The sequence below is a fragment of the Balaenoptera borealis genome (assembly GCF_965194805.1).
Source record: "Balaenoptera borealis genome assembly, chromosome: 18".
Taxonomy (NCBI): Eukaryota; Metazoa; Chordata; class Mammalia; order Artiodactyla; family Balaenopteridae; genus Balaenoptera; species Balaenoptera borealis.
In genome coordinates this window covers 1,415,539-1,439,336 of record NC_138877.1, presented here as the reverse complement: position 1 = coordinate 1,439,336, position 23,798 = coordinate 1,415,539, and the positions used below count along the sequence as shown (strand labels likewise).

Sequence of the window (23,798 nt, the reverse complement as noted above, 5' to 3'; positions counted from 1 at the left end):
GAAATTATGAATAGACACAAGTTTTTCATCATTTTGATATCAGTTTTATTTGGTTCCTAACTCCATAATACTCGTTAATATAAACTAATCAATCACTAAAGAAATATTAACAAAAGCTCTGTACTAGTCTTGACTGGTTTGTGTTAATAGAAGAAACATTGAGGCCATTGTTGCATTACTTATTCTTCATTTACTTTGAAAACAGTCTTCGGGAAAAATTGTTAAACAATTTTAATGTTTGTTTTTGTTTTTAAAAGCTTTGAAATTAGGCCCTCTTATGTGCTTCTCTTTTTTCACTGTTCATTATAAAGGGAGGAATCAAATGGTAAGTGTTCAGCTTGCCTGGGTAATAAAAGTCATGTAGGTTTACTTGGTTCGTTTTAAGATGCCACCTCACGTTTCTTTCTAATTTTCCTGTTAGGAATATTCCAGCACAACTAATAGTATGGACTTTGAAGTATAAAATAAATATTTATTTTGTCTTGAATAATATATATATTTTTTAATGTAACAAAAGACGCATCTGGGACTTCCCTGTTGGTCCAGGGGTTAAGACTCCTCACTCCCAATGCAAGGGGCACAGGTTTGAACCCTGGTCGGGGAACTAAGATCCCACATGCTGCATAGCGCGGCCCCCGCCCTTCCCAAAAGAAAAGATGCGTCATGTCTGGTCATGGTTTTTGGTTTTTTTTTTTTGGTTAACTTTCAAATTTATCATAATATTATGACATACATGTGAATATATTTTTAAGAGTTTCAAGGATATGCCAGCTCTTCATCAATTAGAAGCTGTCATTTTAACTTCATACCTTATTCCTCCTAAGAGGAAGTCCTGCTCTTTGGTAATAGATCTGGTAATTATAGATTAAACATGTTAGTTTTCACTCCTGTAGCATAACACATTTTTGACTCCCATAACAATGTATATATTTTTATTCTGTGCCTTAATTACGTTTAGGTTTATCTTTACCATAGTGTATTTGAACCGTTTTCTAGATAGTATTTATTAGGTTGAAATTTTCTACTTATCGCAATTTTACAGCTTTTGAACACATCACAGAGGTTATTCTTTTACAGTAAGAATTTGTGAGACTGTTTATGATTGTCCTGTGACTTTTTAATATTAGGTTGTTTCACTTACTGTAGATTCAGTAGTTTAAACATTTAAGTACTGCTATGTACTAGTCTTTATTTGTGGATACAGTTTGGTTTGGAGTAAAGGGGAGATTTTAATTAGAATATTTTTAAAATGCAGTTTCCTGGAGTAAACTTTGCTTTCTTGGAAAAATGAGTATGTCATAAAATATCTAAATGTCATTCTGGCTTTAGTAGTTGCATCATGTAGTTATAAAAATACTTTGATTAGGAAAATTGGGGCAGTGCTCAGATTGGATGCTACTTTGTTTTAAAACTTAAGAAGTTTCTTTATCTGGCATGGTAAGTATTAATGTTTGGTTTTTAGTGAAGAAGAGAATAGCCCTTCATATCTGTTTTAAGATATATACATGAATTTATATGGAATAAATTTTATTCCTGTTTAAGTAGGTGAGACTGGCCCTCGAGAAATGAACACGTGCATAAAGACCCGAATGTGTATTATATACCAAGGCAGTAATATGACCCATGTTCCTTAGAGGTATTCCTTTGTAGCTCCTGGGATTATTGAACAGAGAGACCACAGCAGATGTAGCCTGGCTAAGAGGGTAACACCTCTTCCATGGTAGTGTTTCAAGTTGTGCATCATAAGCACTCAGGGAGCTTTCAAAAAATGTGGGTTCACAGGTCTCCGTCCTACTTAATTGATTCATTTGTGATCCCAATAGATTCTGATGGGTTGTCCATTGACAGTTTCGACTAAATACTGTAGTTTTCAATCTTTGCAGCACATCTGTGGAACGTAGAAAAGAAAAATGCCTGAGATCTAATCCAGTGGGTCTGGGTTGGAGCCATGGGATCTGCATTTTAAAAAGCTCTTCAGCTTGCTTATTTTCATTGGCAAAGATCGAAAACCGCTGGCCATGTGTTGCAGTGAGACATATGTTGAGATGAGAATAGTAGTAGCAGTTGAATTTTTTCTGGGACCTGGGGAGTTTTAAGGGAGAGCTCAGGGTCATTGGACATGGCAGACACAATTCACACAGTTAACGGTATAAATGGCACAGCATTCTCTGTGAATCGTGCTCTGTGGGATTTTGGTGTGGCAACTTTTAGTTGGGCTTTCATCCTATATATGGAAGGGACTATTATCTCAAATGATACATTAATTTTTAGTTTTTAAAATATTTCATCTGGACTGGAGGTCTACAGATGAGGGTAAGCCAGGCCAAATCTGAACGCTGCCTGTTTTTTTCTGAACAGTTTTATTGGAACACAGCTGTATTTATGTTTTGTTTATGGCTGCTTTGCCCCAAAATGGCAGCATTGACTAGTGGTGACATAACTCTGAGGCTGTGTCAAGACTGTATGGCCAGCAGAGCCTGGAATACTGTCTGGCCCTTTCCCCAAAAAGTTTGCCGACTTCTGATCTCAGGCCAGTCTGAGAGTTGGGGGGGAATCTATAAAAAGTGGCTCAAAAAAAAAAAAAAAAAAAAAAAGTGGCTCATGTTAACCAAACTCATAAAGAGTTTGTGACTTAAAATGTAATTATATTAACTTATATGTTCTTTTTCAGTGTTTTTTAGAAGGTTTATTGAGCAGAGTGCCTCATATCCTAGAACCTTGGTTCTTGGTTCTGAAGAATCCAAATTAGTATTCAGAAGGTTCATTAGTAGTCATGGGTATAAATCAGAGCAGAAGTTATGGGAAGAGCTGATAAAGGTCACTGCCGGCCCCCCCACCCCCATATCGTGGAGTGCTCAAGTCTTTGTTTCAGTCAGTTGAGACAGAAAGCATTACCTCCTTTTGACCAGGACTGCAACAATTGGCCTGTTGTTTAACTTTATGCCAGTGCCTTCTTGTTTCTTGAGTGGGTATTGTTTCTCTTATCATCATTCCTTGATTTAATTATAACCTAACCCCTCCCCCCATGTTCCCTGTACAAAACTCAGAACAGAAACTCTAGTCAGTCATGAACTTTCATGAATAGGTGCTGCCAGAGCCAGCTGGTCCCAGTCGTCCCTTACTAACGAGGAGGTACAGATACGTTTTCTGAAGTAGTTTGTGAGTTTTTGAGAGAAGCTGCCATTTTGTGGTTTTCACATGGCCATCACTTCTCTTTTTCAGTAAATTATTTAGCTCTAACAAGTAATTTGGTTGTATTGAAGTAGAAGATTGCGTTATTTTGGAAGGCTACATATCTGACACATTTGAACAAAGGACATACTTCACAAGGGGTTTTTATAGCCTCTTCATCATCCTATGGAAATAACTGAAGAATTATTTGCTGTAGTGTTCGGAGTCAGATTTAGGTGTGGGAAGGTTATTACCTATTGCTGGTATAATGGCAGCCCGCTTCTGATGGTTTGGACGTGATGGTAAAAATCAGAATGGATAATAACAGTTATATTGCAGTGGCCTCTCATAGAATGCTCTAGTTGTGCCCAATTTTTTGTTATTAATATGTTTTCATTTATTTATTTACTAAAATAATTTGGTTTCCTACAATGAGCGAAGAACTTTTCTGAATATTTAAGGATGGTACATAATTGGAACTTAGACTTTTATCGTCAAATGAAAACAAAGATACATGTTTATAATGCTAACATATACTCTAGGAAGTGATCCTTAGGATTTTGATGATTTGGGGCATTTGTGTTGAAGATATAATATCAGTTTTAACCAGCTGTTGAAATCTTTGATCACTTCTCAAAAGGATTATTTAATAATTTTAATATCTAATTATTTGTAAGGAAAACTTTAAAATTTTCTTTTCTTTTTTAACATCTTTATTGGAGTATAATTGCTTTGCAATGGTGTGTTAGTTTCTGCTTTATAGCAAAGTGAATCAGCTATACAAATACATATATCCCCATATCTCCTCACTCTTGGATCTCCCTCCCACCCTCCCTATCCCACCCCTCTAGGTGGTCACAGAGCACTGAGCTGATCTCCCTGTGCTATGCGGCTGTTTCCCACTAGCTATTTTTCACATTTGGTAGTGCATATATATCCATGCCACTCTCTCACTTCGTCCCGGCTTACCCTTCCCCCTCCCCGTGTCCTCAGGTCCATTCTCTACGTCTGCATCTTTATTCCTGTCCTGCCTGTAGGTTCTTCAGAACCATTTTCTTTTTTAGATTCCATATCTATGCGTTAGCATACAGTATTTGTTTTTCTCTTTCTGACTTCCTTCACTCTGTATGACAGACTCGAGGTCCATCCACCTCACTGCAAATAACTCAATTTTGTTTCTTTTTATGGCTGAGTAATATTCCATTGTATATGTGTGCCACATCTTCTTTATCCCTTCATGTGTCGATGGACACTTAGGTTGCTTCCATGTCCTTGTAAAATTTGGAGTTTGAATCCTTTGCAGTTGCTTCGTTTGCACATATTTTCTCCCATTCTGAAGATTGTCTTTTTGTGTTGTTTATGGTTTCCTTTGCTGTGCAAAGCTTTTAAGTTTCATTAGGTCCCGTTTGTTTATTTTTGTTTTTATTTCCATTTCTTTAGGAGGTGGGTCAAAAAAGATCTTGCTGTGATTTATGTCATAGAGTGTTCTGCCTATGTTTTCCTCTAAGAGTTTTATAGTGTCTGGCCTTACATTTAGGTCTTTGATGCATTTTGAGTTTATTTTTGTGTATGGTGTTAGGGAGTGTTCTAATTTCATTCTTTTACGTGTAGCTGTCCAGTTTTCCCAGCACCACTTATTGAAGAGGCTGCCTTTTCTCCATTGTATATCCTTGCCTCCTTTATCAAAGATAAGGTGACCATATGTGCGTGGGTTTCTCTCTGGTCTTTCTATCCTGTTCCATTGATCTATATTTCTGTTTTTGTGCCAGTACCATACTGTCTTGATTACTGTAGCCTTGTAGTATAGTCTGAAGTCTGGGAGCCTGATTCCTCCAGCTCCGTTTTTCTTTTACACAAGATTGCTTTGGCTATTTGGGGTCTTTTGTGTTTCCATACAAATTGTGAAATTTTTTGTTCTAGTTCTGTGAAAAATGCCATTGGTAGTTTGATAGGGATTGCATTGAATCCGTAGGTTGCTTTGGGTAATATAGTCATTTTCACAGTGTTGATTCTTCCAATCCAAGAACGTGGTATATTTCTCCATCTATTTGTATCATCTTTAATTTCTTTCGTCAGTGTCTTATAGTTTTCTGCATACAGGTCTTTTGTCTCCTTAGGTAGGTTTATTCCTAGGTATTTTATTCTTTTTGTTGCAGTGGTAAATGGGAGTGTTTCCTTTCAGATTTTTCATCATTAGTGTATAGGAATGCAAGAGATTTCTGTGCATTAATTTTGTATTCTGCTACTTTACCAGATTCATTGATTAGCTCTAGTAGTTTTCTGGTAGCATAAAATTTTCATCCAAACTCGGACAAGTGAATGTGAGTACTATGTAAAATTACTTTTTTTTTTTAACAGCAGGCATAAAATAAGCTGTCTCAGGCAAACCAGGATGTGTGTGTGGTCACCCTAATCATGTATTACGATTATAAGTAGCGTTTTCCCCCTCTGTTTTATCATTCATGTTTAGAAGTCTTTTGAATGAATCCAGATTGAAATGGTTACCATGTCCTTTATATTCTTTAACCACTTCATCAGAGGACACTTTGTTGGACTTAATTATTTCTGTGTCATATTAGATGACTCTAGTGTCTTCTTCGGCCTTACCTCCCATTAGAGTTACAGAGGGGCTCATATTCCACAAAAATTCCCATATCCCTTTTTCCCTCCTCGGGAGTGTGTATGCTCAGCACATGCGTAACTTTCCCTGACTACTCACCCCAGGTGTGATCCTATATCTTTTTTTTTTTTTTTTAAATAAATTTATTTATTTATTTATTTATTTATGGCTGTGTTGGGTCTTCGTTTCTGTACAAGGGCTTTCTCTAGTTGCTGAGAGCGGGGGCCACTCTTCATCGCGGTGCGCGGGCCTCTCACTGTCGCGGCCTCTCTTGTTGCGGAGCACAGGCTCCAGACTCGCAGGCTCAGTAGTTGTGGCACACGGGCTTAGCTGCTCCGTGGTATGTGGGATCTTCCCAGACCAGGGCTCGAACCCGTGTCCCCTGCATTGGCAGGCAGATTCTCAACCACTTCGCCACCAGGGAAGCCCCCTATATCATTTTTAATATGATTCTTTTTTAGTACTTATATTGCCATCTAATTATTTTCTCACAGTTGTCCAATATTTGAGCCCTCTTGAGTTTTTTGAGGTCAGGAATCTTGTATTTGTTATATTGTAGTTACTGAGATGTAAATTGGGAGAGTTAAATAGTTGTTTGATGTCTTCTTTTTCAAATGACAGCATGCAGCTCAATCATACAGTTTTGAGGGTTCTTTATGAGCCACCAAACCTCAGTATTTTTATTTACTACTAACATTTCAGATGTTCAGCATCAGTAGTTTTGAAACATAGGTGACATTGAAACACACCTATTGATGTATTTTTGTAGAGTTCATAATGGAATCACACAGTAAAGAGTAAATTTTAAATTTATTTATTTATTTATTTTTGGCTGCGTTGGGTCTTCGTTGCTGTGCGTGGGCTTTCTCTAGTTGCGGCAAGCGGGGGCTACTCTTCGTTGCGGTGCACGGGCTTCTTATTGCAATGGCTTCTCTTGTTGCGGAGCACGGGCTCTAGGCACGCGGGCTTCAGTAGTTGTGGCTCACGGGCTCTAGAGCACAGGCTCAGTAGTTGTGGCGCACAGGCTTCGTTGCTCCGCGGCATGTGGGATCTTCCCGAACCAGGGCTCAAACCTGGGACCCCTGCATTGGCAGGCGGATTCTTAACCACTGCGCCACCAGGGAAGCCCAAGAGTACATTTTAAACAGTAAAATAACCATTTTTTGTGCTTGGTTTTCAGCACACGTAACTTTTTAGTATGCAGATTCCACTTGACTATCCCTTCAAGATAGTCTTATACAAAGACTGGAGGTTCCCTTTAGTAGGAAAAATTTGTTCCCTGTTTTTCCTGTGTTCAAAACAGTCCTGAGCCTCATAGAGGATACAGAGGGGAATCAAGCCCAGGGTCACATCTTTGAGGATTTTAGAGTATTTTAGGGACCGAGGACCTATGTGGGGTAGGTTAAGAGATGCAGCTAAAAAGTTCTGAGAGTTTAGAGAAAATTGTATGCTGGAGAGTGAGTGTGTAGTCTCTGCACTGTTCTGGGGCTCTTTTGGGTGCATTTTAAAAACTGATGTGATTGGTTTATTATTCCACTGTGTTGTAGGTATACCTCTGTCTTTTCATTTGAAATGGTAAGTTCTTCTAATCTTAACTTGGTTGAGAATGGTCAGATCTTTTAGGTAATGTTTACCTTTTTAGAGGGGTCGGAGAAGAGGAGAGTCAAGATTGGCGAATACAAGTGAACTAAAGTGAACATGTTTTTTGAAATGTCCACTACATGCAGTGCAAACAATAGGAATTTTGTTCAGTTATTAAATAGCTTGAAGTAATAACAGAAGGTTCTAGGAAGACATAAAAACTTGTTAGTTCTGCTTTGTGATTTCTTGTTGTAATATTTAGAGCCCCCTACAGGAGTTATCCTACACAGTGATTATGTAAAAAAAAATTTTTTTTAGGCCCATCAGTATCCCGTATCTTCTGTACTTCATATTGAGGGCATGAAGCTCTGTAGTATCACCTGAAATGTCAGAATTTTTCTACCAAAGCAAACTAGATAAATGTGAATATCGGTATCCATGTGTAATTATTAACAAACTGCTAGTGGCAGGGAGTAGAAAACTTGGGTTTGTAAGTGTGCTCTGCTGATGAAATGCATTTACTTCTGTTTAAAATTTCAAGTAATTTAAAGTAAATGGGTGAGTTTGCCTCTTTGTCTTATGATATCCTCCACTACACTGTGCACCACGTTTCAAATCCTGTCTTTTCTGGTTATAAATTTGCCACGATTCTCATGATATATATAACGTCTTAATTTGACGTATTATTGCTTTTTCTAAATCCTGCTTTTAAACAATAGAAATGCTTGTATAGTAGTTTATCTTATAACTGTAAATTTTAAATAACTTTTTGAGTTGTATTTAGTTATCATTTAAATATTTTAAATATTACTATATTTTGAATATGTTGCTTTGAGTTATCTACTTAGAAACAATATATAATTTGTCAGGATTTCAAAGCTTCTGGTAGACTGCGAAGATAACTTGTTTTATGTCTAGTATCACGAATAGAAAAAGATACTCTCCTCTTTTAAATACGTACTTAATTCTTCATACATTGGAACACATGTGCTTTGTTCGCTTTCTTCTGTTGGTGGGACCGATTTGGAATTGCTTCTTGTGCAGCTTATATTTACTCTTTAATTTAATCTTTCATCCCTTGATCTGGCCAGTCATAATAGTTGTTTTGATTTTGATATGGAAATGTACTGAGTAAGAGGTTATAGGTAAAGAAATGCAAACCAGTCACCAGTATTATATGTGCATTGGTAAGATGTAATTAAAAGTATTATGTCTGTGTTGTAGTTGGTATTCAGATTGCTGATTTCTTTAAGAGTTTGGGATAAAATAGCTAAATTTGAAGAATAATTATATATATTCCTAATTAATTTCTTTTTTTAAAATTAATTAATTTATTTTTATATTTATTTTTGGCTGTGTTGGGTCTTCGTTTCTGTGCGAGGGCTTTCTCTAGTTGCGGCGAGCGGGGGCCACTCTCCATCGCGGTGCGCGGGCCTCTCACTATCACGGCCTCTCTTGTTGCGGGGCACAGGCTCCAGACGCGCAGGCTCAGCAGTTGTGGCTCACGGGCCCAGTTGCTCCGCGGCATGTGGGATCTTCCCAGACCAGGGCTCGAACCCGTGTCCCCTGCATTGGCAGGCAGATTCCCAACCACTGCGCCACCAGGGAAGCCCCTAATTTCAGTTTTTAAAAGCAGCTTTTCAGAGGGAGTTTGCCATGGCAGTTGAAAAGGCTAAACTTGAAAATGTCCCTCAGGTATATAAATTAGAAATAAAATTCTAAGCTCAATATAAATTTGTTTAAAAAATTGATTTGTTTAAAATATTTATTCCCTTCTGTGTTTTGATGCATGCTAGATTATGTGTAGTTATATTTAATTCATCTTCAATTAGAAAGCCATCCTGTGTTTTAAAAAGTAGCAATTAATTTTGCTACATGGTCAGTTGAATTTGAAAGTGACCTCAGAACAATCTGTTTACAAAGTTACCTGAACCAGGCTTTAAAAATACACTGTTGAGTGAATGTAGTTTAAGAGGCGCTTGTGTTTAGGTTAATCAGTACAGTAAGCTAAGAATAAAGCCCCCTACTTGTATTTGTGGTTCCTTCTATTTCTGATTCAATATTTAACAAGTAAGAAATGTTTATTATTTCATGACTAAAACTTGTTATATAAATTAAGATATAATTTATTCAAAAAGAAACATTTTTAAAGTTTTTAAAAAGTTAATTTTATTAGAGTAGTTTTAGGTTCACAGCAAAATTGAGCAGAAGGGACATTTCCCACGCACCCCATTCACCCCACATACGTACAGATGCCCTCACGTCAGAGTCCCACCAACATCAGATTCCCACAGCATACAGGGTGCACTTGTGTCTGACACATCCTCATCACCAGAAGTTCATAGTTTACATTCGGTGTTGCACATTCTCTGGGTTTTGACAAATGGCAAATGACACGTACCCACCATTCAGTCTCACACAGAGTAGTTTCACTGCCCTAAAAATTCTCTGTGCTCCACCTATTATTCCTCCCTCCCCATAATCCCTGGCAACCACTGATTCTTTTCCTGTCTCCGTATTTTTGCCTTTTTCAGAATGTCATATAGTTGGAATCATACGATATGAAGTCTTTTCATATTGGCTTTTTAGTAATATGCATTTAAGTAAGGTCCCTCCTATATGTTTTTTCATGGCTTGATAGCTCTTTTTTTTTTTTTTTAATTCATTTATTTATTTTTGGCTGTGTTGGGTCTTCGTTTCTGTGCGAGGGCTTTCTCTAGTTGCGGCAAGCGGGGGCCACTCTTCATCGCGGTGCGCGGGCCTCTCACCATCGCGGCCTCTCTTGTTGCGGAGCACAGGCTCCAGACTCGCAGGCTCAGTAGTTGTGGCTCACGGGCCTAGTTGCTCCGCGGCATGTGGGATCTTCCCAGACCAGGGCTCGAACCCGTGTCCCCTGCATTGGCAGGCAGACTCTCAACCACTGCTCCACCAGGGAAGCCCCTCATTTCTTTTTTTTTTTTTTTTTTAAATTTTATTTATTTATTTATTTATTTATGGCTGTGTTGGGTCTTCGTTTCTGTGCGAGGGCTTTCTCTAGTTGTGGCAAGTGGGGGCCACTCTTCATCACGGTGCGCGGGCCTCTCACTATCGCGGCCTCTCTTGTTGCGGAGCACAGGCTCCAGACGCGCAGGCTCAGCAGTTGTGGCTCACGGGCCCAGTTGCTCCGCGGCATGTGGGATCTTCCCAGACCAGGGCTCGAACCCGTGTCCCCTGCATTGGCAGGCAGATTCTCAACCACTGCGCCACCAGGGAAGCCCCCCCTCATTTCTTTTTAACATTGAATAATCCATTATCTGGATGTACCACAGTTTGTTTATCTTTTCACCAAATGAAGGACATCTTGGTTGTCAGTTATGAATAAAGTTGTTACAAATATCTGTGTGTAGGTTTTTGTGTGGACATAAGTTTTCAGTGCCTTTGGGTAAATAACGAGGGGCGTGATTACGGGATCATATGGTAAGAGTATGTTTAGTTTTGTAAGAAACTGTTAAATTGTCTTCCAAAGTGGGCATACCAGTCTGCATTCCCACCAGCAGTGTGTGAGCATTCCTGTTTCTCCACATCCTCACCAGCATTTCCTGTTGTCACCATTTAGGATTTTGGACGTTCTAATAGATGTGTTGTGGTAACTCTTTTGTCTTAATTAGCAGTTCCCTAATGAAATGTGATGTAAAGTTTCACTTAAGCAATCATAAACCTGAGGAACATTTCCTCAGTACTCATGGGGGCAGATATTTTGGAATGCAAATTGAAGGGAAAACCCCACTATACATAGTATATTTTGAAGATTGTCTTATGTTACTTAAAATATCCCCCCCCCCAATATAGCAGTGAGTGATATAATGTCTTGGAAAGACATTGGAAAGGTTTTTTATTACTTGAATTAAAAATGTTCAGTCTTCCACACTTTCTCTGTTGGTTATGTTGGAAAGTTTGCATGCTATTATTTGAGCTCTATTAATAGGAACATTTCTTGTTTCCCTTTTTAGTTTATTAGAAGATTACTTTCTTGATGCACACCTTTCCATAACTTAACACTTTTTAAATGAGTGGATAATTTCTTGGCAAAGTGGCCTACTTTTTTTGTGATTTTATTTTTCTTTATACCTATTTTTACAAAATATTTCACATAATTGATTTTTGTTCCATTCTTTACTTGTAAATATGTTTGTTACCTAGTGTTTCCAGATGCTGACAGTTTGTTTTCTCCAATGAAAACAAACTGTCTATCTAACAGTCTTATTATTCTTGTATGTAAACTTCTCTAGTGAAGGAAAAGCTATATTTCCAAGTGCTAAGAGTAATTTATTTTTGGAAAAATTCTAGGAATATTTAATGATAAAAAGGTTGCATATTGTTACTTGCCAGAACTTATATGTTTCTCTAGAATTATATTTCTTTTAGATTTAAAAGCTTTATTTCAGCATTTTTATATCAGGATTTTTAGCATTTTTTTATTAAGACATGGAACCTACGTGGCACATTGTGATCCTTAGATAATCCTTAGAAGTTCCTTTAGAGACACACACGAGAGGACTTCATGAATTCAAGAAGAATGATGGTGGCTGTTAGGACTTAGACTGATCAGTGTGTGAGGTGAGCACATTTTGTCATTGACTGCAGAATGTTGTTCCAGTTGATAATTACATAGAGTCAATATTTGTTTAAATTAGATTACCTAAAAAACCCTAAAATATCTTCAAAAGTCACAGATTGATATCCTAAGTATTAAAGGAAAAAAATCAGTATTATACATAAAATAATGTCAGGTTCTGCACATTGGGGTATACTGGTTTAGTTAATTTACATTAGTGCAAAATTTCTGCCACTTTACATTTTCATGAGTAAATATTGACTGGAATTTAAAAACAGTGGTTATCAAACTTTTTGGTTTCAAATCCTTTTTTAAAGCTATTAAAAATTATTGAAGACCCCAAAGAGCTTTATGTTTAGGTTATATCAGTGTTTACCATGTAAGAAATTAAAAGAGAAATTTAAAAGAAAATGTGTTATAGTGGGAAGAGTGGCCTTAATTTTACATTTTTTTTGAAATTTCTTTAATGCTCAACTTTGTGTAGTGGGAAGAATGGTATTTTACTGTTTTTCAGTGTTTGGCTTTATAAGAAAATGGCTGGCTTCCCATATTTGCTTTTGCATTCCACCTATTGCAAAATGCTCTTTTGGTTAAAAAATACAAAGAGAATCTGGTTTCACATGGATAAGTAAATGGTGAGAGGTATATATATTTTAACCTTTTCAGATAATTGTGAATATTGTTGTTTGATACTGCAGTGAAACTTGACAAGCAGTATTTTCTTAAAAGTACTCTTTTGCATTAGAATCCATTGGTTTACCTTTGAGTGGATCTTTTACCTATGCATGAGTTTGTAACGTCATGTACCAAGCTGAAAAATACTGACCCATTGAGTTACACAAATCATACAAATGTTAATGTATTTTGTTATACAAAGTTAAAAACAAATCACACTTCTTAATATCAACCACTCATCAGAAATTACTGCCAGGTACACAAGTCACTAATCGGTTTGTCTGTCAAATGCTGTCTCAAGTAAACATCTTGCTCCAAGAAAATGTGTCTTATTCAGCTTTCAACCCAATCGTAAGAATGGTTTTTTTTGAAATAACCACCGTATTCAGAATGCAGCAGAAATGCTTAATGTATATATCTGTTTTGTTGCATAGAATAATAAAGACACGTACCTAAAGTTAGAGATTTAATAAAATTAATCATTTTTACTGCTTCATCCAGGTATTCATAGTTGAAATTATTATTATTATTTTTTTCATATAAAAGAGTGTTTTAATTCTTGTCCTTATAAACTATAAAGACAATCATGATTTGGAAATGAGACTATACCAAACAGTGGCCAAAGAAGAATTGTCTATTCTATGCCTTCTCTTTTGTCTGGTCACTCGGAAATATAATGTTATCAGCTGTAGTTGTTGTTGCTTGTCATCTCACATTATTTTTATCCATATACTCACCATAGTCTACCTTCCCGTCCACGTAAATTCAAGACCCCTTTTTCACGTACTGATATGCCACATCTCTGAGGCCTGGTCAGAATACTGAAAGTCTGTGCCATGTTTTTGACTGACCTCACCCATTTGGTGTGCTTCATTTTCCCCTGATCTCCACATCTCACTTGCTGCCAGAGAAAATATTGGGACAGGGTTATTCCTTCCACCTGTCTCATGACAGGGTCCTGACCTACTCGACGAAGTAACTGAACACGAGTCAGAGATCCTTCGAGAACCAAACTGGTAGCTGTTTCAGACCCATGTCTTAGAAACTGATAACTACCTGTACTACAGTTCTTTGAGGACTTCCCTGGTGGTCTAGTGGTTAAGACCGTGTGCTTATATCGCAGGGGGGCCCGGGTTCGATCCCTGGTCGGAAAACTAAGATCCTGCATGCCGTGGCTTGGCCAAAAAGAAAAAAAAATAAAATCCAGCTCTTTGAAACATGGCTTCTGTTTTCTTTTTAAAAATTATTGATTTATTTGTTTAAAAACTTTATTTATTTTTTGGCTGTGTTGGGTCTTCGTTGCTGCGCACGGGCTTTCTCTGGTTGCGGCGAGCAGGGGCTACTCTTCGTTGGGGTGCACGGGCTTCTCATTGTGGTGGCTTCTCTTGTTGTGGAGCACAGGCTCTAGGCGCATGGGCTTCAGTAGTTGCAGCACACGGACTCAGTAGTTGCAGCTCACGGGCTCAGTAGTTGCGGCTCACGGGCTCTTGAGCGCAGGCTCAGTAGTTGTGGCGCATGGGCTTAGTTGTTCCGTGGCATGTGGGATCTTCCAAGACCAGGACTCGAACCCGTGTCCCCCACATTGGCAGGCAGATTCTTAACCACTGCACCAGCAGGGAAGTCCTGTTTTATTTTCTTACAATCTAATCTTCAGTCTTTTCTGGATGCTCTGGCTGGGACAGCCATAATTGAAATCATTTAACTGTAGTTGTATTGTAATGTCCAGAGTACAATGATTACTGGTAAAAATTGAATGCCAGTGCCTTGGTTTGTGCTGAAACACCAGGATTTTTGCCCATCATTGCTCTTGCACCATCCCTGCGAGTGTCTCAGTGAAAAGCCCAATTAGACCAGTGTTAGAACTGTGTTCTAATGAAGTAGTTTTGAGTTTGTGCACGTCTTGGATGCGTCTTGGGGACTCTCTTCACTCCAGGAACCACACCTTGAGAACCTTTTTGTTGGTGGAATGCTGCTTTGATATGCGGCTTTGGCATCAGTTGTACTTTACTTTCTTTTTTGGTAAATTTAGGCATATTTCACTGACCAGCTTTCAAGAATGCATATGCAGAATTCTTTTTTTTTTTTTTCCATAAAATACAAATTAACATTTTATTATTCAATTTAAAGGCAGTGAAATGTGAGAGAGGTTTCAGCTTCCTGGGAAATGAACTTGAACAAAAGAAGCAAAATGTGTCTAACTAGTAGACATTGGTTTTTTTTGGTTGTTTGTTTTTGTTTTTGTTTTTAACATCTTTATTGGAGTATAATTGCTTTACAGTGCAGAATTCTTTTAATCAAAAGGCACAGCCTCTTATAAACATGGTAAGAATACATTAAAAATCTTGCCTTTTGTTAGTCTTGGAATTCTTGAAGAATGAAGGTGCCCTGTGAAGAAGAAAATTCTGTGAACTCTATTTTGGCAGAAGTTTATAGGTCAGCTCAACCACTTGCTACATGTATGACCCTGAGTAAGTTATTGAACAGGTCTATGACTCAGTTTTATGATCTCTAAAATAGGATAACAGTCGACCTTCATCATGGGTTGCTATGAGGATTTATTGAATTAATTAAAATTGAGTGTTCATCATAGCTTTTATCATTTTATATTGCACTGCAGTCTTTTGAGATTTTTACATATAAGTTGTCTATTAAAGCACAATAATTTTTGGTAAAGTAATAAAGCATCATTAAAATTTGTATTATAAAAATATCACACATGTATCAGTTCTAATTTAAAATATATCAGAAGAATTTGTAGGAGAATTGAGGGCCTTATTTGTGTATTGCTGTTGGGGTGGGCACATAGTTACTGTGCACTTACTCAAGCGATTCTCCTTATGCATATTTGATACATCAGGTTATAATGGGAAGTGCTGTCTTAATTTCTGTTGATAACACTACCCTTAAGTATTATTTCTGCCTCTTGCATTTTAATAGAAGTATGTAGTAGCGGGTTTATAAAAAGTTAGAATAACCTTAAAATATGACTAGGAAGCTAGGGTGTTGGGGTATTTAAGGGGGATTTGAAAATTGAAGTCTCAAAGAGTGAGACTAATGATTACCCTCTGTTAGCGATTAGATATTGCCTTTCTAGTCTTTTATAGTTAAGACAAGTCAAAAAATATGTTAACACCTTTGTCCTCAAAAAATGTTGGGGCCATAAAATCCATGTATTTTACTCTCTGGTGCTGGAGTGCAAGCAGCTCTTTTTGCAGAGTATCTCATATAAATAGTACCTGGAAGATTTTGGATATGCCCAAACAGTCCACACTTTGTCAATAGGCTCTGCTGATGAGGAAATGACAGCTTGGTTTAATTTATTGATAATAGTGCTAAGTGTGATGAGAGAATAGTATTTTCCCTATAATTGCAAAATTATATGACTTCATCAGTAGTCAGTTTTATAAAATAGCTTTTTTGCTGGTCAGTAATAGTATCCATTAATAGTCAAATGTTTTATGATGAAAGAAATTTATTTTTTGGAAAGTTAAAAGTTAGCTTTGGGAAAGCTTTGGTATTTACGTTTTCTAGGCAATGAGAAACGTTTCTTCATGAAGCTATTATGTGAGTGGTTTTTTTCTCGTATCGTAGCTTCATTAAAGGTTAACTTTTGAGGCATCTGCTAGGTTAGATGGGCAGTTGATTTGCTGCTTAGTGGCATTTATCTATCATAGGCTTTTATTTCCTTTATTTCTAGCTTTATAGGTGTTTTTCACTAGTATTTTAAAACCAACCCATTTTAATAAGACTGCTTTTAAAAGTAGAAAAATGATGCTTTCTTTAGCTTTAGACATTGCTACTTTTGCCTCAATGTTTTTTATGATTGCTACATTTAACACACTCGTCTGGTATTGCACAAGATCATTAAATAATAGTGTAAATTTTAATTACGAGATTTCATTGAAGTTAATTCTATATAACTATTGTTGGTAAATGGGTTTTTAGGAAGTAGTTTCTGTACTGAAACTTAAAACGTTTTGTACATTTGTATGGCCTTTTATGTCACAGGTAACCTCAAGAGCATTTTGTTTCAGAACTTTCCAACTGTGTAATAACACTTTTATTTCGGTTTCCAAGAAAAATTCTTGTTCAAATAAAGGAAGCAATATTATGTTGAGCTTTCAATAATTGCTTGTGTGTAGTGGAGGCTTTCATGCTATATCTGTAGGTCCTGGGTGAAATAATGCCTGAGTAGTTGAATAAAAATGCAAAGGTGAATTATAATATTTCAAAAATGAAAATTGTCTATAACCTTATTTTTGGTTTAGTACCCCACAGCTGCTTGTGTTGTGTGTTTGAATACATTTGAATACGAAAGTGGTAACGGTCATTTCTGTTTTAAGACTTCAGAGACCTGGGAAGGAAAAGTAGTTGGTCCTGGTGGTTATTATTGTTAGATTTTTCTTCTCTTAGCATCTAGGCATGTGTGTATGATCTCTTGGAAGAATAACATTAAAAATATCCTGTAGTAGGTTTTTTGTATGACTCACTGATAATTTAGCAATATAAATTGGGTGCTCTAAGCACTTGCAGTATATTAATTAAGCCTGGGAGACTGAAGTTTCTTTTCAGTGTTCTTATTAAGTAAATGATGTCGGAAATTTAAAAAAAATTTTAATGGAACATGATGTCGCAATTTATTCTTTTCTTTTTGATTTTAGATGGGAAATGTAAAGTCCTAAGATCGATAGGTTGACTGTGACAACTATGTTTACTTACAGAGAGAACAGGAAATGAGAATGGGTGATATGGGTCCCCGTGGAGCAATAAACATGGGAGGTAGGGATTTGAAGCAAAGCCTTCTGTCACTTACTTGTCATTTTTCAGGGAACTGTACATGCTATTTGTGGTATCTACATATCAGTAACAAACAGAAATTTGGAACCAGCATTTGTAAGTGGTGAAATTTCTTACATTTATTAAATGAGAAAAAAAATACCAGTATATTAAAAGTACATGCCTAGGAAGAACATTTTTATTTTGTTTATTCTTAGGCTAAAAGATGTATTATGTTTTAATAGATATAACAAAAAGAAACCTGTAAACAGGTTTTGGTAAATGACCTGAAACTTGTTGAGTCATCACATGGTGTAATAAAGCTATGTTGTTGCATTTTTAAAAATCAGATTTCATGCCTTGAAATTGGCTTTTTTATTTTGGAATTTTGATAGTTTCTGAGTTGTAGTGTCTATAAACTTTTTGAGAGTATTTTATTTCTATTTTAAGATAATTTTTTGTGTAACTTTGAGGCTATTTTTATTCCTTCTACTGAATGTTTAACTTATTTTGCCCTAACCCACAGTATTGTGCACAGAACTGCACTGTTCGGAGACATCTATGACTTGTCAAGTAAATGAGATGTGTCTTGCATATTTAGGCTAATGTATATCTTTAGAGTTGATGTGAAGTTTTTAAGAAAGTGCCTATATTAGCATCTTTAATATTGATTTCTTGTATAACCAGGTTGTCAGGGCAGCAGTATCAAGTAGATAAGCTAAGGGAAAAATAAGTATGGGATGTTTTCATATGTCTTATTAAGTTTGAACTGTCATACATTTGAAAATTAGGTAAATAATAAAATTTTATATATTAATTTCACATTGTCCCACAGAAGCTGAGGTTAGAATCTTTATATAAAGTCAAATGTACATATTGTTGTAAAGATCACATTACCTTAACATTCCAGTGTGCGTCACATTAACTCCCACTGAGGAAATCCAGATTGTACTTGGAATGTACACGTAGCGTGTGGAATAGACATCTTAAAGCCTCTAATATGTGGATCGAGCATTTTCCATGACCAAGCGCTCCTCCCCCATGCCAGTTCCTTTGCCATTGCCAGTTAGATAATCTAAATCATTTAACACAATTGCTGTTTACTTCGTCACTTTTCTTATCTACCAGAAAGTAGTTATTGAGCATCTCTGATATGCAAAGGAAGCACGAGACATAACCCTTAACCAAAAGAGCTTAATTGTGAAGTTAGTACAATGGATACATGAAAAAAGTTAGTGAACCAAGAGTACATGAGAAGTTCTAAATTAGGAAGCACAGTTGAGGGTCTAGTAATGTACAGGTAGTTCAGTATTTATGTCTTTTTCAAAGTAAATTGTGGGCTGGTGTATAATATAATCCAGTTGGATTTAAGCATTTTAAGTGTGTCATTAACATCAGAACCAAACTTGAAACATTTGTGATGTTTCAGAGACCATGAAAACATTCTGACTTTCTTACTTGATTAGCAACTTTATTAGAAGAAATGGGAGAATATACTTTTAGATTCCTTATTTAGTGAGGAATTTAAGAGAATTAAAAATTTTAATGGCATTTTATTCACCAGAGAACCATGTTTACATTTGAGCACTTAATTAGCTCCCCTAACATCCATCCACTCCATTTAATTTTCTCCTCTTTACATTTTATTCAAAGTGAGACTTTATTCTCATGATAGTTACGGATCCGTGGAGCTACAAGTCCTTATCATGCAGTTGAATGTCACTGTTAAGTTGGTAAATTGTCATATCCTGTCAAGTTGCATGGATTAAACATGACAGATTTTCTGGTCTGTTACCAGTGTGTACGAAGTGGAACATAGTTTATAAAACTGCTTTTCAGGGGACCAGATAATTCTAACATTCCTTAGATCTTTAAATTTAGTCTAATTACAGCCATAATTACTAAAAATAAGAGTCTACCTCAACTAATGATAGTTTTAAATATTTTTCATTTATTTTATTATACCCATACTTGTATAGTTATATTCGTATCTCATAAGTTAGGTGTGATAATTATGTTCTATTAAAAGAGAATAAAAAAAAAACCCCTAATCCTTGATCTGTTCTTTTTGGGGAAAGTTGAGGTAACATTCCTCCTGGATACTGTCTCTACCCTTCCTCATTTCACTTATGGGAGATGTTGTGGAAGTCTAGTAAAAATTTTTATTTATAGCTATCTTAAGGGAACAGAAGTATTCTTGTGTAGTTAAAGTGTAGATTGACTAACAAGAACTGTTGGGCATTAAGGAACTGCTTCCTTCCCTAGGAAGTGGCTGGGGTCCTGGGGATTGGGTTCAGGAGGAGCAGGAGTCTGTTGCTGGGGGCCGGCAGGGAGTCCGATTGCTTCCTCTCAGCTGCCTGGACGCGGTCCTGTGCAGGTTGAGCTGCACTGGGTACTGTGTAGAGTTGTGAGTGTGAATGAAAACATCCACTCCTATTATATGTGTTGTTGAGAAATTGAGTTCTCAATGTCATGAAATTAACTAGATAATGAAATACTAGAAGAAAACTCAGAATCAGTCTTTCTCATGAATTTTTAATGATAAACAAGCATGAGTAGTTTAAAAATTTTTTAAGTTCAAAGAGGATACCCAAAAATGTTGTATTTGAGGCCATTATAAATGTATTACAGCTTAAACATTATTATTGCAGTTAACATGAAGCAGGTGGATGCATATCTTTTGATGAAAAAATTTGAAGTATCCGATTGTTCTCATTTCCAGAATTTCAGCATGTTGAAAAAATTCAAACAGCTGTGCTAATATTTTATCTGTATTTGGTTGCAGTTGCTTTTAGAAATAAGTTTTGTCATGATGAATCATTTCAATTTTTTTGTTTGTTTCTATTGCATAGTTCTATATAAAGTTAAAAAAGAGTACCTCCTATAATTTTGGGAGATGTTCAGTAATTATATAAAAGCCAAGAATTTATTTACAGTAAACTTTGTGTGTGTGTGTATGTATGAGGACATGGTTTCTCCCTTCACAATTTAATATAATTTACATGCTAGTATTTTTAGTCATGACTATAAGAAAATTAAGTGGTTTCCTAAGTGCTAATCCTTTGCCATTAATTTAAACTGGTAGAAAGTTGTCACCACTCGTAAGGGAGTATTTGGTTAAAAAGCAGACTACAGCAAATAATACTGATTTTTTAAAGAAAACTTTAAAGCTTTTATAGTCTCAAATGTGCTAAAAATAATTGATAGTTTTCTCATTTGTTTTATGTACATTTGTTTAGCAAATATAATGCTCTATCAGAGTAGATAATTGAGTGTCCCATTCTCAAGGAAGTAAAATTTTGATAATAGTCTTGTTATATAGATTGCCTAAGTATTGTTAAATTTTAAATGTTTATCAACTAAGATAGGACAGCTCTAAGTATAGATTGTTTTACGTAGATGCGTTTAGCCCAGCACCTGCTGGTAACCAAGGTCCTCCTCCAATGATGGGTATGAATATGAACAACAGAGGAACTATACCTGGCCCACCAATGGGTCCTGGTCCTGCCATGGGGCCAGAAGGAGCTGCAAATATGGGAACTCCAATGATGCCAGATAATGGAGCAGTGGTAATGTATCATAAACATTATTGTGATTATATTCAATAATATATACTTCTGCCCCAAAGGTAACTTCACACTTAACATAATTTGGCATCATTTGTTTTGTCAGTAAAGATCAATATCCAATGAAGAAAAGGTAATTTTGTGAAGTTAGATGGTGATTTATGAGAGGCAATTTTTTAGTTTCCCAAGAGTTAGGAATATGATCCATGGCATGCTTTTGTACTTAAATATATAGCAGATATATATGTTAATTCTAGTCATTTTACAGTGATTTTAATTTAATTTGTATACACCTCTTACCAGCATTCAGTGTAATGGTCAAGTATTTTGTGATTGTGTTCTTATTCCTGTGTGAACTCCTTACCTTTGGTGGGGTACAAAACCTCAATATGTGTGAAAACACAGTTTTCTGTCATTTTTCATAAAAAAATCATTTATGAGTAATTTCAGAGAATTTAACTGTAAAAAATTTACATTAAAGTTTTAAAATATATTTTAAACTTACATTGTTGTATTCTTACTATAGACTTACAAATTATAATTAAATTTGATACTAAATTTAAAGTAGACAATTTCATTTCTTGGTTTGAGAGTGTGAAGATATCTTTGTGTGGGTTAAATATTATAAAACCATTTTTCAGTTGTAATTCATATTATATTTGAGAATCAGTGGCAAGACTGCTACTGTTTTTCATTTCCCTTAAAGTCTGTCACTATTTGAGACGTTATATTCCTATGACATTTTCTCATTTGGTTCTTTTTAATGGTTGTCCTAAGTAACATTTAGAAAAGGGAAATTAGTTGATCGTATATTTGGAAAAGACAGTTCAGTCTTGGAACTGAAGGGGCGCCATTGCTGCTGAGAAAGAAAAGGTGCTGCTGTTAAACGCAGACCTGCCATCAGCTCTAAACCCCCCTGATCTCAGAGACGTGAGCAGTGAATGTGCGTCTTAGAACTGATGGATGCGGTGTTCTATTATTTTATAATTTATTTACTTTAAATACAGTCCTTTAAGAATTTGGACAAATTGGACATGCTAACAGGTTTTTTAAATGAGTGTTAACATAGGGAGATAATGAGGCAGTGCCGTAATATCGACTGTGATCGGGTCAGATGTTGCATACTAATCAGTGTACCTGTTTCCTCCATTGGAGGCTTATTTTGTAGTAAAATGTCTGAGAGCTAGTAAAAATTTGTAAATACTTTGGTTAAATTTTGTGTAGCGTATAATCATCACCAGAGAGTTAAAAGTAAAAGTAACTGGCCTGCTTTTCCATACCTCCCGCAGAAATGGTAAAGTTTATTTAAATATCCCCGTTAGTCTTTTTCACAGTGATATTTTACTGCTGCATGTAGGGAGTTCTGTTCAACCTTTGAGATTAATATATGTGGTTATTACTATGAAGTTTTACAAAATACATAATTCAAGTGTTAATTCTGCTATTAGTAGTACATGCTAATTGTCAGCTTTTAAAAACTAAATCTGTTTTCCCAGTGATAGTCTTCCAGAAAAACACCTCAGAAGTTTTCATACTGAAATTATAACTCTGTGTTTATGCTCATGCTTTCTATGTTAAAAGCACTGCTATTGAAATTTTTATGTTTTCTTTTTCAAACGATGTGATGCTGCTCCCTAGTTTTGTCTCTCTGATTTTAAAAAAACAGTATTTTTATTACACGGCGCTGTTACACGCAGTATAAACTTTAATGAAAAAGAGAGAGGGAATTCCCTGGCCGTCCAGTGGTTAGAACTTGGCCCTTTCACTGCTGAGGGCCTGGGTTCAATCCCTGGTTGGGGAACTAAGATCCCTCAAGCCGTGCGGCGCTGCCAAAAAAAAAAAAATTAAAAAAAGAGAGATCAGAACAGTATAATAATAACTAATTAGGTTTAAGGTGGCATTCACTTCATGAAATCAGTTCTTTTTTCATGAAATTGGGACATAGCATTAGCAAAATGTAACTCTTCATTCAGATGCTTCTTTTATTTTTTGAACATAGTAACTAATTAAATTGCTCCTTTCTTCCTTCTATGTGTGATCCTGATTCTGCTGGACTTTCTGCTGAACTTCATGACACCACCACTTGGGATTTTGCCAATTTTTCTTGTCACTTACATTTGGCGTGTTCCAAATGGACTTCACATGTGTTATGTGGTATTATATAGCACAATGATAGATTTCCGCAAGGACCACCGTCTCAGATGGGCTCACCTATGGGTAGTAGAACAGGTTCTGAGACCTCGCAAGCACCGATGAGTGGTGTAGGTCCTGGTAGTGGTGGTCCTGGTGGTTTTGGTAGAGGAAGCCAAGGGGGCAACTTTGAAGGCCCTAATAAGCGTCGTAGGTATTAAACATTCTTTCATTCCTGACTACTTAGAGGAAAACAATACACTTTTACCTGTTACCTAGAAGTGGTTTTATTGTTATTGTATGTAGACGTTAAAATTTTTTTTTTTGTAAAACTTGAGGTTTTTGTATTTTTCTTTATTCATAAGCTTTGTAGATTAGAATGGTAATGATGATACTCATCATTGTGAATGTTGAAATGTGTTTGTGACTTTAGCTAAATATAAGTATGCCATAGTACTGTGAATTCTATGTAGTTAATCTCAATAAAGAAATCATCTTGGATAATTTTAAAATGTTATTAGTGGTATTCTCTTATAGTTTTACTAAACTTTGCTGTAACAGTAATACTTTGGTTGCTTTAACTAATCCCAGCCATTTAAAAATGCAAATGATTTTCTGTTTTTTAGTTTGTGCAAGTTGCCCTGAAGATAGAAGCTTAGTGAAAACTGATGTCACTAAGGGGCAG

The 23,798-nt window shown here is 36.1% G+C and overlaps 1 protein-coding gene and 1 long non-coding RNA gene across 10 annotated transcripts in view; one reads left to right on the top strand and one right to left on the bottom strand.

Moving 5' to 3' along the window:
• Window positions 1-17,296, bottom strand: part of LOC309615421 — a 137,233-nt gene extending 119,937 nt beyond the window's left edge. The window contains exon 1 of the long non-coding RNA XR_014236812.1: window positions 987-17,296. This is a non-coding gene — a long non-coding RNA (uncharacterized lncRNA). The remainder of the gene's footprint in view (window positions 1-986) is intronic.
• PSPC1 (paraspeckle component 1) overlaps window positions 1-23,798 on the top strand; it is a 96,174-nt gene that overhangs the window by 36,325 nt on the left and 36,051 nt on the right. Inside the window, exons 7-9 of one of the 9 annotated variants that reach the window (XM_082364948.1) lie at window positions 17,363-17,420; window positions 20,817-20,986; window positions 23,149-23,630. The exons of 5 other annotated variants lie outside the window; for them this stretch is intronic. In XM_082364948.1, the coding sequence (XP_082221074.1) occupies window positions 17,363-17,420; window positions 20,817-20,986; window positions 23,149-23,334 (414 nt within the window). In that variant the 3' untranslated portion in view covers window positions 23,335-23,630. Of the gene's footprint in view, window positions 1-17,302; window positions 17,339-17,362; window positions 17,421-20,816; window positions 20,987-23,148; window positions 23,631-23,798 lie in introns of those variants that run through there. 3 more of the 9 variants (XM_082364951.1, XM_082364949.1, XM_082364956.1) reach the window with 3 other exon arrangements.